Genomic DNA, 14999 nt, shown 5'->3' on the forward strand with positions numbered 1-14999 from the left:
GAAATACCTTCCTGGAGCATAAAAAAAAAAAAAACTCCACTGTAAAATGTGACGCAGTTCACCACCGTTGAAAAATACTCTTATGTAATGGCAATCTAACCAGGGAATTAATTAATTCCATTTAACTGGGCCCTGCTTTATTCATGTGATGGTTTTAATCGTATTGTTATTCCATCAGGGCCTTGCCTGACTTATTTTATTTCTCTCGTTAATGTTCTTTCATTCATTCGTCAGCTTTTCCCTCCCCCTTCCATCAGTGGAATGTGCTTCTGTAGCGACTACACACTGTTGATTCTGTGTAATTTAATATTTGAAATCATCAAACTCATGTTCCAGGAACAAATTCGGTCCATCCGTCTTGCTAAATATAGGAATCACACTTTGGGAACCAATCTTTGCATTGCGTCACAAGCTTCTGATTGAAATAAGAGGCAGTTGTAAACAGCAGACATCACTGCCTTAGTGTTTTCTTATGCAGAAGGCTGTATCATGTCTCACTGTTTGCGACACACTTAGCTTGGAGCTGGAGCATGCAAAACTGAGCTGCCCAGCTGGGAGGCAAATCACATGGAACATCCACTCTATACTTTTCATTTTTGGATCACTGAGCTAGAATGAAAATCCCAAGACTTGTTTCACATAATCCTGGGTCATCTGTTCATCATCTAATGTTATTGAGTAGAAAATGAGATAGATAAGACATGGCATAGTGCCCTCTTCTACAGTGGCCCAGAGTGCAACAAGTTGTGATAATGTGTGCTTTGGTGGGAGGGACGACTTCCATTGAAGAAAACCTGATGAAGTGGCCTTTAGGGTTTCCATTGGAGGGAATGCAAGCAGTGCCATATAGGCTGCACTACATGCTAACAAATGTGTTTGCATCTACATTCCTCAACTGGTCTAATAAAATACCACTAACCCTTTCTGAAAATAGAAGGGGTTAGTGAGGCATGTAAGAGCAATGTAACAACAACCCATAATGTAATACAAAACAAAGCCATAAAGCCATAAAGCCAACATGTTATTATAAAGCTAATAACATGTTGCCCATATTGAAATGTCTTATTTGCATTCTTACTACAAGAACTCCTTGCCTGTAGTATTAAACACAAGTTGTTCCTGTATGAAATGATTCTTAGACAAGCTTGGCGTTTTGAATTAATTTTGAATTGGGTTCCATACTTTTGGGACTTTTTCTTCACACTTAAGTTAACAGTGTAAAAAGTGGAGATGCTCAGCTAGAGTATAGGAACAGCATGATAAGACTTCATACCACTTCATTCTGCTCTAAACCCAGTAGTTACCCCCATTCATGCTAAGCAATATATGCCGACACAGCAGAGACATTAGCCTCATTAGTTATGAAGCAAAACAGATTTTAATTACATGTAATTTGCTGCTGGTCAGTTTTTTTTATAGCAAGTTGAAAGGAATGTCAGAAGAAATCTCATTGCACTATGTATTATCTAATATATAATAGTATAACAGTCACTTTAACTGTTAAAACTATATGTACATTTTCCTGATTATTCCTAAACAAATCATCTTGATACTTGAAATTAGATACTTTTGTAGCAAAGTGCTATTCTGAGGAGGTGATTTATAACTTGCAACAGAGTCATTTCTCTAGTAAGAGTTAAGTATCTCTACACTTACTCCAGTATAGTTTGCAGGTTCTCAATACACCACTTGTTCAGCACCTTCTGATGGGTCTTCTTTCATAGTCCAACCATGATTGTGCCATGGGCAGTCTGCAACAGACGTGCTGCCAAAGTCAAGGCTATAGGAGCTGAGTCTGTGTTAAGAGAGGGGGAGGTTAGAGAGGTTTGCATAGTGAGGGATCCAACATGGATGACAGTGGGAGGAAGGACGCAGCATGAGAGAGAGAGAGAGAGTGAGATAAAAGTAAAGGGAGAGAGAGAAGTAGAGAAAGAGAGAGCGAGTGAAAAGGTAGTGGAAGAGAGAAATATGAGGACATGTCACATTGTACTATGTTTTTTTTCTGATTTGTCACTGCATTGGCGTGTCCCTGGAGAAAGAGTGGGAGAGGGAATGGTGGGGGAATGAAGAGATAAGCAAGAGATACAGGATTTGAAGTGGGAGAAAGGGATATAGAGAGGGAGAGAGAGAGAGAGAAAGAGAGAGTAGGACATTGTGCTGTAAGGGCCTGGTGGCTAAGCATCTCAGAGGACAAGCCTGTGGGCTTTCAGAGACAAACATTAATAATGAAACGCCAATTCCCTCTGTCCTCCTTTTTTCTCTTCTTTTCTCCTGACTGTCTGTCTGTCATTTTCTCTCTCTGTCTCTGTGACAACCTTTAATTCTCTTAATCCCCATTCCTTTACACATTCCCTCAGTCTCACTTTCTGTCTGGCCTTGTACCAAAAACAGGCTCTTTATTGCACTTTCAGTTATTAACTTTTGGGTTAGTGTGTGTGTGTGTGTGTGTGTGTGTGTGTGTGTGTGTGTGTGTGTGTGTGTGTGTGTGTGTGTGTGTGTGTGTGTGTGTGTGTGTGTGTGTGTGTGTGTGTGTGTGTGTGTGTGTGTGTGTGTGTGTGTGTGTGTGTGTGTGTGTGTGTGTGTGTGTTTGATTGTGAACATTTATTCAGTTATATAATACACTTTTGTAAGACACAAAGTATTTGCAGCAAGCAAATACTCATCGGGTGAAAGAAAAGGCACCACTGCTGCAGTGAATGTAAGAGTCCCGTTTTTGATTTGTACATCGCTCAAGAACTCAAGCCCCCTCTTGGCAACTTCTTTTAAAAATAAATAATACATTAAAAAATGTATTTGATTTTCATGTTGAGAATGGTATGAGCAATGTGTGCACAGTCACACAAAAACATACAAATGATTTAAATGATATGTACCTAACTCTGAATGTATGCTGTAATGTTTTCCATGAATAGCTATCTGATGATCCATGTAACTTCTTGTGTTCCTCAGGTGGAAGGGAAGGACAACCCTGCTGTGGATGCCATCATCCACGGGCTGAAGGGTGTGGTCCACCATGGTGAGTGGTAGTGCCCCAGTGTTATTAGTATTATGCTTAATGCACTTTTCATGTTCTTTCAACAAATATCCTGCATTCCAAATCGCATACTCTTTCTCTTTTCTATTGTACATACTACATCTGACCATAAACATAATCTAGTTAGCATGCAGTAGACATACAATTTGGACATACGTTTACTTATTTATTTCATCATAACATTGTACCTTGACCTTGCTTCTTGCTCCGTCAATGTGACCTCACTTCCAGTGTGCACTGGATTGTGGGTCAGAATCGCCCAAATATCATGCTGATTGCAACAATAAAATGATCGGACGGATGTAGAACGCATCTTTTTCTACCATATTAAATATTAGAAAGTATGGGTTTTGGGACGCAGCCTAATTTCAGACCCCGTTGTGTCAGGTCTGCCATAGTATCAGGAAAAAAAACACCCTCTTTCTTTCTACACCTCCACCTTGCTGAAAGCCTTTGTTCAAACACCCCAGTCAGCTTTCTATCTCCCTGAGTGCTGAGAGTTTGCTGTGAGTGTTTCAGTGATAAGAGTGAGTTTTGTTTTCTTATTATTTACTCTTTATTTCTTTGTATGTGTGTTTTTTAGTAGTGTGTATGTCAGTGATTCTTGAGAACCGGGACAAAAGGCCATCTTCCATATGTAACTGCTGTTATGTTTTAAACTAAAAATATTTTAAATTGTAGATGTTATTAGGGATTAAGAATATAATGTCTGGAGCACAATTATCCACTTAAATTAAATTTTATCATTATTATGTCAAATATATGACACTTGTTATCTTCTCACGACGTCCAAAACAGTGTGTCCTCAGAGAAGGTTTCAATCTTTCATATGCAATTAAACCTATTAAAAATGTACTTCAATGATTTAAAAGAGCTTTTTTCATCAAAAGCAAAACTAAATAATCTCTCATATCAATAAAAACAGTTTCTCTACAACACATTCATGTTTTATAAGGATTCTAAGTGGTGTGACCACTTTACTGTAAGTCAACACTGTCAGACATTTCATTATGTAAAATGTAATAAAAATTAGGCGAAATAAAGGGCAGCTGTCACTTTGAAGGACCTCTTGTCAAATTCTACCTCTGCAGAGTACATAAGAGTCAGACAGGCTCTGATAATTGTTGTAGTTTTAGAATATTTTACATTCCAAATCTTGAAAGTCCTGTGTCACAACCATGATATGTCAACGCCGACTTACAATTTCTGAAGAAGTTATTTGAAATTTTTTGATAATTTTATTTTCCTGGAGTAGTTCATACTAGCACCTAACATCAACAGAAAAACCAACTGGCTGCTACATAATTTCCATTTGTTATGTTTAAGAAATGTTAAATATGTCAACACCGTCAGACAGGAAATCTGACGGAGTTGACATCTGACGGTGGTGATAGGCCAATGACGGTAAAAAAAACAAAAGCTGGGAGGTTGTGTCAAAGCTTAGCTCAGTAGCTTAGTATATGTTTGATACAAATATGTAATTTAATTTGCCGAAACATAGGGTTTGTATTTTTTCAACATCGCTCCCTGTTTTGTCCCACTTCTCAAAAATCACTGATGTATTTGTGAGTTGGGGTTATGAAACAGCTTGCTTTTATTGGCACAATGGAGGCTGCTGCTGCTGCTGAATTGGAAAGGCCTAAAAAACTGTCTCTGGGTATCAATACTCTGCGGAGGAGGGGTTAGAGTTGGGAGAGGAGTTGGGGTACAGAAATGGGATGTCTGCCTCCCGCGGGAACAGGGGCTTGTTTTCTTCCTATAGATAAACAGCAAGGTAATAGCCGCGGTATTTACAGTTTATGGGTCAGAGTTGTTCAACGGCTCTGGCCGCGGAAGCTACGTAACTATGGTAACATCATAGCAACAGGACACAGTTTAGCCCCCTGATTAACTCAATGAAGAGAAAAAACTACGCACCAATATTTTTCACTAAACACAAGACTCTGCACTCTTACCGAGGAGACAGGGCAGTGTATCTCTCGCACGGAAATCAACGGACTGCAGTGTGTAGCTCCACGCTTTTGGGACCCTTTGGGAAGGATTGGTACCCCAACGGAAGGTTGAACACAATAATTACTTTTGACTTTGGGAATGCAAATACAAGTCTTATTGTCTCCCTGTGTGCATCAACCTGATACATTCTACACTCTTGGTTTATTTTAGACTTTATAGGCAAGGCAAGGCAAGGCAAGGCAAGGCAAGGCAAGGCAAGTTTATTTATATAGCACAATTCAAACACAAGGCCACTCAAAGTGCTTTACAGGGGCAAGATTAAAATACATAAAACACATTAGAAGACATTTAAAAGCGAATGAAAAGAAGTAAAACATTTAAATAAAATAAAAAGTACAGGTTAAAATGGAAACAGAAAAGTCTTCAGACTCGATTTAAAAGAACTGAGGGTTGCAGCAGACCTCAAGTTTTCTGGGAGTTTGTTCCAGATATTTGGTGCATAAAAACTAAAAGCTGCTTCTCCTCGTTTAGTCCTAACTCTTGGGACTGTAAGTAAACCTGTCCCAGACGACCTAAGGGCTCTGGACGATTCATAACGTATCAGCAGATCAGTAATGTATTTTGGCGCTAAACCATTTAGTGCTTTATAAACCAACATCAGTATTTTGAAATCAATTCTTTGAGTGACAGGAAGCCAGTGTAAAGACCTCAGAACTGGGGTAATGTGATCCACTTTTTTGGTCCTAGTGAGGACTCGAGCAGCAGCGTTCTGAATTAGCTGAAGCTGTCTGATAGATGTTTTTGGAAGGCCTGCAAGGACACTGTTACAGTAGTCAAGTCTACTAAAGATAAATGCATGGAAAAGTTTTTCTAAATCTTGCTGAGACATAAGTCCTTTAATTCTTGATATGTTTTTAAGGTGGTAGTATGCTGACTTATTAATTGATTTAATGTGTTTCTTGAAATTCAAGTATAATATTTATAAAACAGCATGTGACCTGGACTCTTTTAAGGTTCTCTGATATTACCAGAATATGTTGTCTTATGTCACTGCAGGACAGTTGTGCAAACTCATCCATTTTAAAAGGAAACTAAATTGGGAGACGAGCCCCCAATTCATGTCATGCCCCAGTCTATGGTTTGCAGGACACAACATTTAAAAAGTGGTTTGCCCCTACCCCAGTCCCTGAACCAACCACCAAACAATGAAGTACGGGTAAAAAGTGAAGTATTTAGTTTACAATACAGTGAGCAATATATTTACAGTAAACTGAAGCTCTAAATAACAAACATGAACAACCTATCTCCATATTTAAATATAATGGTAGGATGGCCTGGAGGAAGAGGGGCTGACTAGTAACCACAAGGTCACTGGTTTGATCCCCGGCACCGGACAGGAGGGTACCGAGCGCTGTACTATGGCTGACCCTGTGCTCTGACCCCTTCCGATGTGTGGTAACTTGAGAGGGGATATTCAAAAAGACGAATTTCAATGTGCCTCTTGTAAATTGATTAATAAATATAACTTAACAAAACCCCTACTGCTTCTACTAAACCCACTTTACTATTTACAAAATATATAAACTAAGCTGCTGTTTAGACACACTAAATAACAAGCCACGTCCAGGGGAGTTCGGCCAATCAGCAGAGGGGACAGGGGGGATAGCCAATCGGCAGCAGGGTACAGCACCTGTCAATTTTCATACTTTCACACAGCCACAGTATATCCACACAAATTAGACGATTTTACATAGTTTTTGGCCTCAGTCAAAACCAGTTGTCTCCTGCACGCAGCCCTGAAGTGCACCCCTGTCATGATCCCAACTTTTTATCCTAGAGCAATGTTCTGTCTTTGTCCTCCACTCGCCATGCAGAACAGCTTCAGAGTGCATTTTGAGAGCTTCGGCATACACAAAATCAAACTTTGATCAAACCCCCCGGCACATGATAGTTAGTTGCACTTTATCTCCGGCTCAGCTGTCTTGGAAAAAATCTACTCTGCCTCCATAATTCATCGAACACGAAGACCATTCAAGTTCAATCAAGGCCACGCTGCCATCTTACCCACTGGGAAGGTGGTTGGCTTAATTTGCCCTGTCTCCACCAGTGTTTCTCTATGGCACAGCAGGTGGGTTTGATTTTTCACAGCACTCTTCTCTGTTGTTGCCTGGGCTTGTCTGGCAGACAAACACCGGGGGTCTGACTCCGCTATCTTTACACCACATTGCCTTGTTGCATTTTACATGAAAGCTAGCTGGAACAAATGCCCACTGACTAGCTATAGCCGGCAAGTGGCTTTGAGCTGTTCCTGTGAAAAAAAAAGCTAAAGTGTGATTTACATAGCGGACTCATGAAAGGCTTATGCCGGTGAAGAGAGGAGCCCATTGTACTCTACATAGGGTTTGCAGGCACTTTGTAAGGCAGTGGTAAAGACTAATAGTGATGTAATGAGATGATGGAGAGAAATGAGGGGCGGCAGTGGGAGCAGAACTGTACCTTTTGAACAAGGCCAAACCACCGCAAGCCATGTACACCCTTTAAAGATGGATTGCCGATCCGGGTCGCAGAGTGCTAAGTCAGTGGGGACTTGTTGCAGTGAGTGACATAGTGAATTAACAGATTTGTAATTTGTGTTGGTGAGGAGGGACAGCTTAACCTCAGCACTGTGTCATGAGAACAGCCAGATCACTGACGCCTGGAGAAGATAAACTGAGGAATCACACAGTGCTGACACAGACAGGTGTGTCAATATACAGTTATATGTAGCGACTAAACAATGGTGACATACTTGTATCCTTCTCTGTCCCTCTATGCACTGTTAAATCCTGGACACAGTCCAAACAGATGCTCATTATCCCTCGTTGGTTGATAACTAGATGGATGTCAAACACTTTTACAGAGTAACATACAGTTACAAAACATGTTTTCCCCCTTCCCCATACTGGAGGGCCAATACACAATACCAATTGCATTTACCTTCAGAACATTATTGAACAACATTATATTGATTAAAAGGCAACAATAAGTTAATTGAAATCAGTTAACATAGTCCCCAGGCCCAGATTCCCAATGAATCTAGTCTGAGCGCTTACCAATGGTATGATTTGTGCAGATGCAGTTTTCTAACATGTGACCTCTACGAAGGCAGCGTACTAATACCGTTGGGTTGTGTATGTGGTTAGAACAATGGTGATGGCTCTGTGGTTCTAGGACTGCTCTGCTCCTATGGACATGTGTGAAGAACTAGCATGTTTGCTAAAACACTCAACCAATGAATCTGGTTTGTCCAATGTAATTCTGATGTTCATATCAAATCAAAACTAACTTTGCAATGTGTCTTAAAGAGTCACAATACATGTGGAAAATGAAGATGGGTTGAGAGATAGTTTCAATATCATAGGGAACCATGGTTACAATATAACCTACAGTGCGATGAGTGAAGAGACTGAATCTCTCCACCTCAAGCTCGCTCAAGGTCATGTGTTGATCTAAGGAAAAACCAGAGTGATCATGCACACCTGTGTCTTTCCATAAACCGTTGCATGAATCTATGCGATTGGGACGTTCACCATACACATGGAATATGTGGCTGGGTGGAGAGACAGTCATTTCCCAAAGAGAAGCACGGTTAAAATGTAACCTACAGATATGAAGTCAATTGTAGTGTTTTGCAGAAGAGTGACTGGTTCTGTTTTTCTTTAAACTGCCCTCAAACACTGCACTCGAGAATGAAGACGTATCTCATCTTTTTTTTAAAACATCCATCACTGTCCCTGTATGACTTGTCCAAGACCCATTTTTTCTTCACTAAGCTGCAGCTTTGAAGAGTGCAGAAATCAAGGGGGATAATCAGTCATGACTACCATATTACACTCTTTCATCATCACAGATGCTTAATGGCTGTGTGTTCATGGTAACCCAGAAGGCAAACAAACACCTAATTCCTTCTGACACCAGCACTTATTTTAGGCCGCTAACAGGGGCTGCTTGATAAGGACTATTCATCATCTTCAGCCATGCATGAAAGTGCAAAGCCCTCCCAGAAACACTGGGTCACATAGACAAAGTACAACCACAAACAACTATATGTTGAAGAAGTACAATTTTCACACTATATTCAGTAGGTGTCTTCAACAATTACGATGAACAGATTCCCAAAGATTTGTCACTGTCCTGTCCTGTACTTCCACTTGAAATTGTGAACACATTATATAAGCTTTCTAATAAATGCAGGCCTGTTTGAATAACTGTCAAGGCATGTTGAATGGTAATTGTAGTTATTTTGTATTAATAATTACATATATGTCATTCCAAATGGCCCACACTCCCTTCTTTATTTGACGTGATGGTCACCAACAGCCCATCATTATTCCGATCATTATTTTAGAACCATAATTTAACCACACACACACATTTTATTGGAAAGAAGAAAGAAGCACTGATGAGATTTGAAGCTTACAGTACAGGGTGTTGATAGTTCAAACCTATCACAAGAAAGTGCAATAGTATCACATGCTTACATATTCAACATGTTTCAATACAAATGTTTTAGAACATTCAGTGGAAACTGAATAATTAAAACGGTTCAGCTTTTGGAAGGATTGAGTTACACAAGCATTACTCCAGAATCGCTGACACCACCGTGTAGGTCTGTGGCAACAATACAACTTTATCTACATCATAAGTGTGTGATTCTCAGACAAAGAATGTATTGTTTTAATTAAAGGGTTTAAAGTTGTTTAGAAGTGACTGGGAGGTGTTTCAGTCTTTTAGATCAAGTCTCAGTGGGGTCAACCTCAGTGGCTATTTTGCTTCATCTCAGACTGTTAAAACAGGCTTGGGCACAAGATTTAAGTCATGCCACTTTTACCAATTTTGTCTTTGTACTTCAGTTTAACAAGGTAGATAGATATAGCTAGCAAGGTATTGTCAAATTTAGTGACAATAATTGTGTAACAACACTATTCAGGGGCCGCAACTGGGACCAGCTAAAGCCAAAGTTGACACCTGAACTCATCTTAAGACCCTTTGAGACAAATTTGTAATTTCTCATTTTGTTTTATACAAATAAAATTGCTTTTAGCTGACCGAAAGCTATATTTTTTTGTTTTCAATACTGAGCATGAGTTTGCACGGCTAATGCAATGTATCTGCTACACACCTTCCCTATTTCCAATGGGCCTGCCTATCTAGCTGTACCACCCACCAATGCAAATGATCGGCCCTACTTGGAGAGAAAAAAATGACTTAAATTATAAGTTAAATTTACCAAACTTGTAGCTTAACACTACAAAACAGCTATATGTTGTTGTTTACTCTGCTACCATTGTTCACTGCTGAGGTGTTTCTTTTTAATGTTAACTGTTGAACACAAATGAGCATCTCTTCTGAGGCCAGTGGTAGCTGAGAAAAATAAATTGACAACAGGTATACTGTTAATGTGTTTATAAGATGAATCAATGGTTGTGTCTAAAAATGCCCATTTCTTGGGACTCTGTATTGCTCTCACTAAAACCGTGTCTCAATTGTCATTAGTTTTAGTCAATTAACTGCCTCATTTCATTCCTCCCCACCCACCACAGTGTATTTCATATTATTGTTGTTATGTTTGGAGCACACATTGTTAGGCAGGTGAATGGTATCACTGGGTGTCAACAATTACGAATGTAATATTGTAGAGTTGATTGTATTGTGTGAGCCAACCAACATCAACATCAAGAGAGCTATAATTATACTAACTGGGGTTCAGTGCAATTACATCTGTCAATACTGGGACACTGAACACGGCAGGTGCAATGCAAATGAAAATCAATAGCATAAAGGCTGTTTGAAACAGTATCACTTGGGTGTGCTCCAGAAAAGCCTTAGTCACCATTGTTTGGATTGAAATAGAGGGTGTTGTACTGTATATAGATCATGTTGTATTGATGGGGACACTTTTGCCCTGCCGTTTTTCCTGTATAGAAAAAGAGACGGTCCTGGAGCCATTTGTGCTGAGGGCCCTGCTGCCTCCATCCCTGGGAAGCTACTATCGCTACACGGGCTCTTTGACCACACCGCCCTGCAGCAAGGTGGTCGAGTGGATCATCTTCAGTAAGCCTATCTATGTCTCCTTCAAACAGGTGAGAAAAACTACATTTACATAATACACAAGAAACAAGTTGAGCATATTGCACTTGTTGTTCATGCGCAGATATGATGTATTGTTTTGGTTATTATGGAATCTGATTGCAGCCATATATTTTGGCCTGCTAGGCATCTCCAGATCACAACTGTATCAGGTGGTTTCCTGATGGCTAACTCTTGTCAATTTACATGAAAGTGATTTGGTTTTGATTGTATTCACTTAGGCCTTTCTTCAACCTGGCCACTCTTACCCAACACAGATGAAACACACATCTACCTGGAATTGACTTAACAAATACACACACACACACACACACACACACATACACAAAAAAAAAGTTGAGATATTGCACTTGTTGTTCATGCGCAAATATGATATTGGTATTGTTTTGGGATGTAAGTATGGAATCTGATTGCAGCCATATTTTGGGCTGCTGCTGCTATCTCAAGATCACAACATGTATCGTGTGGTTACCTGGATTATTTAGCATAACAATGGATTCACCTGGATCCAGTTGCTCTGTACAAACCAAATAGTATTTTACTTCTTGAACATTTCTAAGAAGCTAACAGGACTCACATATCAAATGATGAGCTGCATGCTGTGTGATGCAGTGCAGTTGGTGTGATTCATTAAACTTGTCTCAGGAGTCACTTCCACCTCATATAGATCTGAAAGACTTTGAGTGTCTTTTTTTTAAAGATGAGAATGAATTCAACAATTGAAAATGTAAAGTCTCCCAGCTTTGTGGAATCAGTTGACTGTAGGGGAGAACGGGGTAAGTAGGCACACTTTTTACTCTAGTGAGAATTGCTCATCACCAAAACATCTGTCAATAGCCATTCCTACATTAAATTGAAGCTTAAGGTGTTGGCTAGAAATGTGTGTCTCTCTTTTTTTCCAACTTATTGTAATGAAGAAGTAATTTACCATCAAAGACACTTTGACACATTGTGACAACCAACCCCATCAAGGGGTCGGTTGTCACACACTATGGGGTTGTTTGTCACAATGTTATCTTAATGGGAAAAATCTTAAAAAGAAGGCAAGGAGGCAGAACCAAATTTGAATGTTTAATTGCATTGTCAAGTTGACAAATAAGCCTACATAACGTTCTGTAGCCTTGGCAGCTGGTCTAGTTTGGGATGCACTGGGTTGTTTTGATTTTGTTGCCCTTTTTTCTTTTGCTTGCTAGCTGCCTTTTCCTGCTCTATTCTTTCCTTCTCTGGGGTGTCAGTGAGGATACAGCTTGACAATTTATTTCGTTATTGGGTTCCTTTTCTGGCTGCAGCCTTGAGATAACATGTGACAACCAACCCCCCCAAAAATTTGTCGACCAACCCCAACTTGAATTTCTTGCTAGCATCAAGGCCAACAACCATCTGACAACTAATTAGCTTGCTAACCACAATCTAAACTATAGTTTACCCTTCACACTTTCTGAGGGTAACAAGTGTTTTGTTATAAACCCAGTGTGTAAAAGCCTAGAAGAAAAATACTGAGAAGCAAAATATTTTGAATTTGACATGAAAAACACAAAACATCCTCTCATCTGAAATGCAGCTGTCTTCCTCCAAGGAAGTCTATGTATGTGACCTCTGATCCCAATTCTGGACCTTTTTTATATCAACATTTCAGAGCTAGCGCGCTCTGGTGGCGAGATATAACGAATGTGACATCCAACCCATGTGACAAATTACCCCGTTCTCCCCTACTACATTGACTATTTTGGGTGACTTTAACACACATTGGTTAGATAGTGTGGCAAAGATATGATTTTTTTTCTTTTCTAATCTAAACTTGATACACTATAGGGGAGAACGGGGTAATCTGAGCCACTTTTTACATCTGCTCCCCTCTAAGTGAGCTAAAATGATATATCACTCAAACTTACACATTTCCCATTCATTCAGGATGTTTCCTAGAAATGGGCATTAGCAGAATTTTTTCAAGACAAAGGGCAGTGAAAATATGATTGTTTTAAAAAAAAGTTGTCATGTGGCTCACTTTACCCCAGCTGTGGGGTAAACTGAGACGGACCAGAAAAATCAAGGGGGTAAACTGATCCACTTACTTTTTCCACTCTGAAACTACCATAACAACACATTTTGTAACAGTTAGAATCCTGAAAGCTAGCCACACATTCCAGAACTAATGTCGGACTAGTAAAAGAATGATGGAGTTTGGTCAATTAAGCAAAGCAAATTTTCTAAACACTTGAAAGTAACTCTGAACAAAATCAAATACAACAGATTATAATTCAAGCGGTTTTAATAAGGTTCAAATGAAAGATAGAACCAATTAGATTAGAACACAGTCTGGGGGTCAGAACACAGGACCCTTAGAGCCAGCTAGTGTCTGGGGGTCAAAGAATAGGAAAATCAGAACCAGCGAGAACAGCCTGGGACTCAGAACACAGGAGAAGACCCAACTGGATTATAACATCAGCCTGTCATACTCTACAACTAGGCCTACTCTACATTCCAGCCCTGAAGGTTACAGGGAAAGATGAGAAGGTGCTCTTTCCGTGTGGTTGCCCCAGGTCGTCTTCCTGGTGTATTTCCTTGGCATGATGGCTTTTCTACAATGTGTATGACATTAAAATAAAACATATGTTATGTAATATTACATTAAAATATGTTTAAGACTAAACTTAACTTGTGCCTCATGGTGGGGGAAAGTGAGACAGTGTCTCACTTTCCCCCACAGCATTTGGCTCACTTTCCCCCACCACCACAATTTGAGAAAAACTACCTCTCTTAGCATTTCAGGCTAATCTTTAGCTAATATCATCACATAGTTTTTATATGTTGGTAGTTCATCAACACGTATGATAGAAGTTTTTCTACGTGAATACATTTGCTTTGGCACAACAGTTGATTAAGTTGACAGCAAGACAATTTACTTTTACATGCAAAATACCTATTTTGGTGAAAAAAACATGCTTACCACAGCACCATGAGGTCCTCTCTTTCAGGGCCAAGGGGAAATGAGAGGGGCTTGAAAACATATATCTCACATGAACACAAATGTTTTCCGTTGCCTAGATACAGGGGGTGGCTCACATTACCCGATGCCTCAGATTCCCCCGTTCTCCCCTACATGAATATGTGCCTCACAAATGAGTATCGGACTGCTTAAGGGACATTCCACTACATGTGGAAGATTAAAATATTCAAATCCCCAACCACCGCCTCACCTCCCGGATTTACTAAAGTGCTTGATAGATATGCCCCCAGGAAAATTTGAATGAGTGAGGTTAATTAACCTGCTATCAACTCTGAACTTATCTCTTTTAAGGCAAACGGATTAAGCAAATTTCATCAGGAAAAAGGGAACTGCTGATTGACAAAAACTTAAAGGCAATTTAGAATTATATAAACTGGAATAAAGTCAGGTATGCTATATCTGATTACTATAAAGAATGCTTTTGTTAGGATTTTAAGAAAAACTTAAAGGTTCTGGAGTAAAATAGAAAAGTATTATAATAGTTGGTACATTGGATAAAAAATGTGCAGCCAGTCAATTTAAAGCTGCCAGTAAGTAAGTAACTACTTACTAATAATAGTATCAATTGGGCTATTGCATGTGCCTCAATCCGTATTTTGGTTGGTTAGTTTTTATTTAATTTCCAACTCCGTTGACATGCATTTCATTCATCTTTTGTCCTAACTATTTTTAAAACACAAATGAAACATCTGCTACTGAGGTCTGCAATGCCCTTGGTAATCTAAAGAGATGGCAGTGGGCTAGGATAGTATTTGATTGAAACTAATGTAGCCTATTGCATTCTTACGATCTGATTTGTTTAATCTGTTAACATATGTGTGAATTACCAGCTATATAGAAATGATCACACTGTTAAGGTTACGATGCTGGACCCAA

At 39.5% G+C, this 14999-nt stretch overlaps 1 protein-coding gene across 1 annotated transcript in view; it reads left to right on the forward strand.

Annotated features, from left to right (window-relative positions):
* The window catches only part of LOC307249728 (receptor-type tyrosine-protein phosphatase gamma-like), a gene marked incomplete at its 3' end in the record, with an annotated part of 357685 nt that overhangs the window by 283793 nt on the left and 58893 nt on the right, over window positions 1–14999 (forward strand). Inside the window, exons 6-7 of the mRNA XM_080026579.1 lie at window positions 2950–3016; window positions 10952–11109. Of these exons, the coding sequence (XP_079882705.1) occupies window positions 2950–3016; window positions 10952–11109 (225 nt within the window). The remainder of the gene's footprint in view (window positions 1–2949; window positions 3017–10951; window positions 11110–14999) is intronic.

The sequence above is a fragment of the Ammodytes marinus genome, assembly GCF_949987685.1.
Source record: "Ammodytes marinus genome assembly, chromosome: 4".
NCBI classification, from domain to species: domain Eukaryota; kingdom Metazoa; phylum Chordata; class Actinopteri; order Uranoscopiformes; family Ammodytidae; genus Ammodytes; species Ammodytes marinus.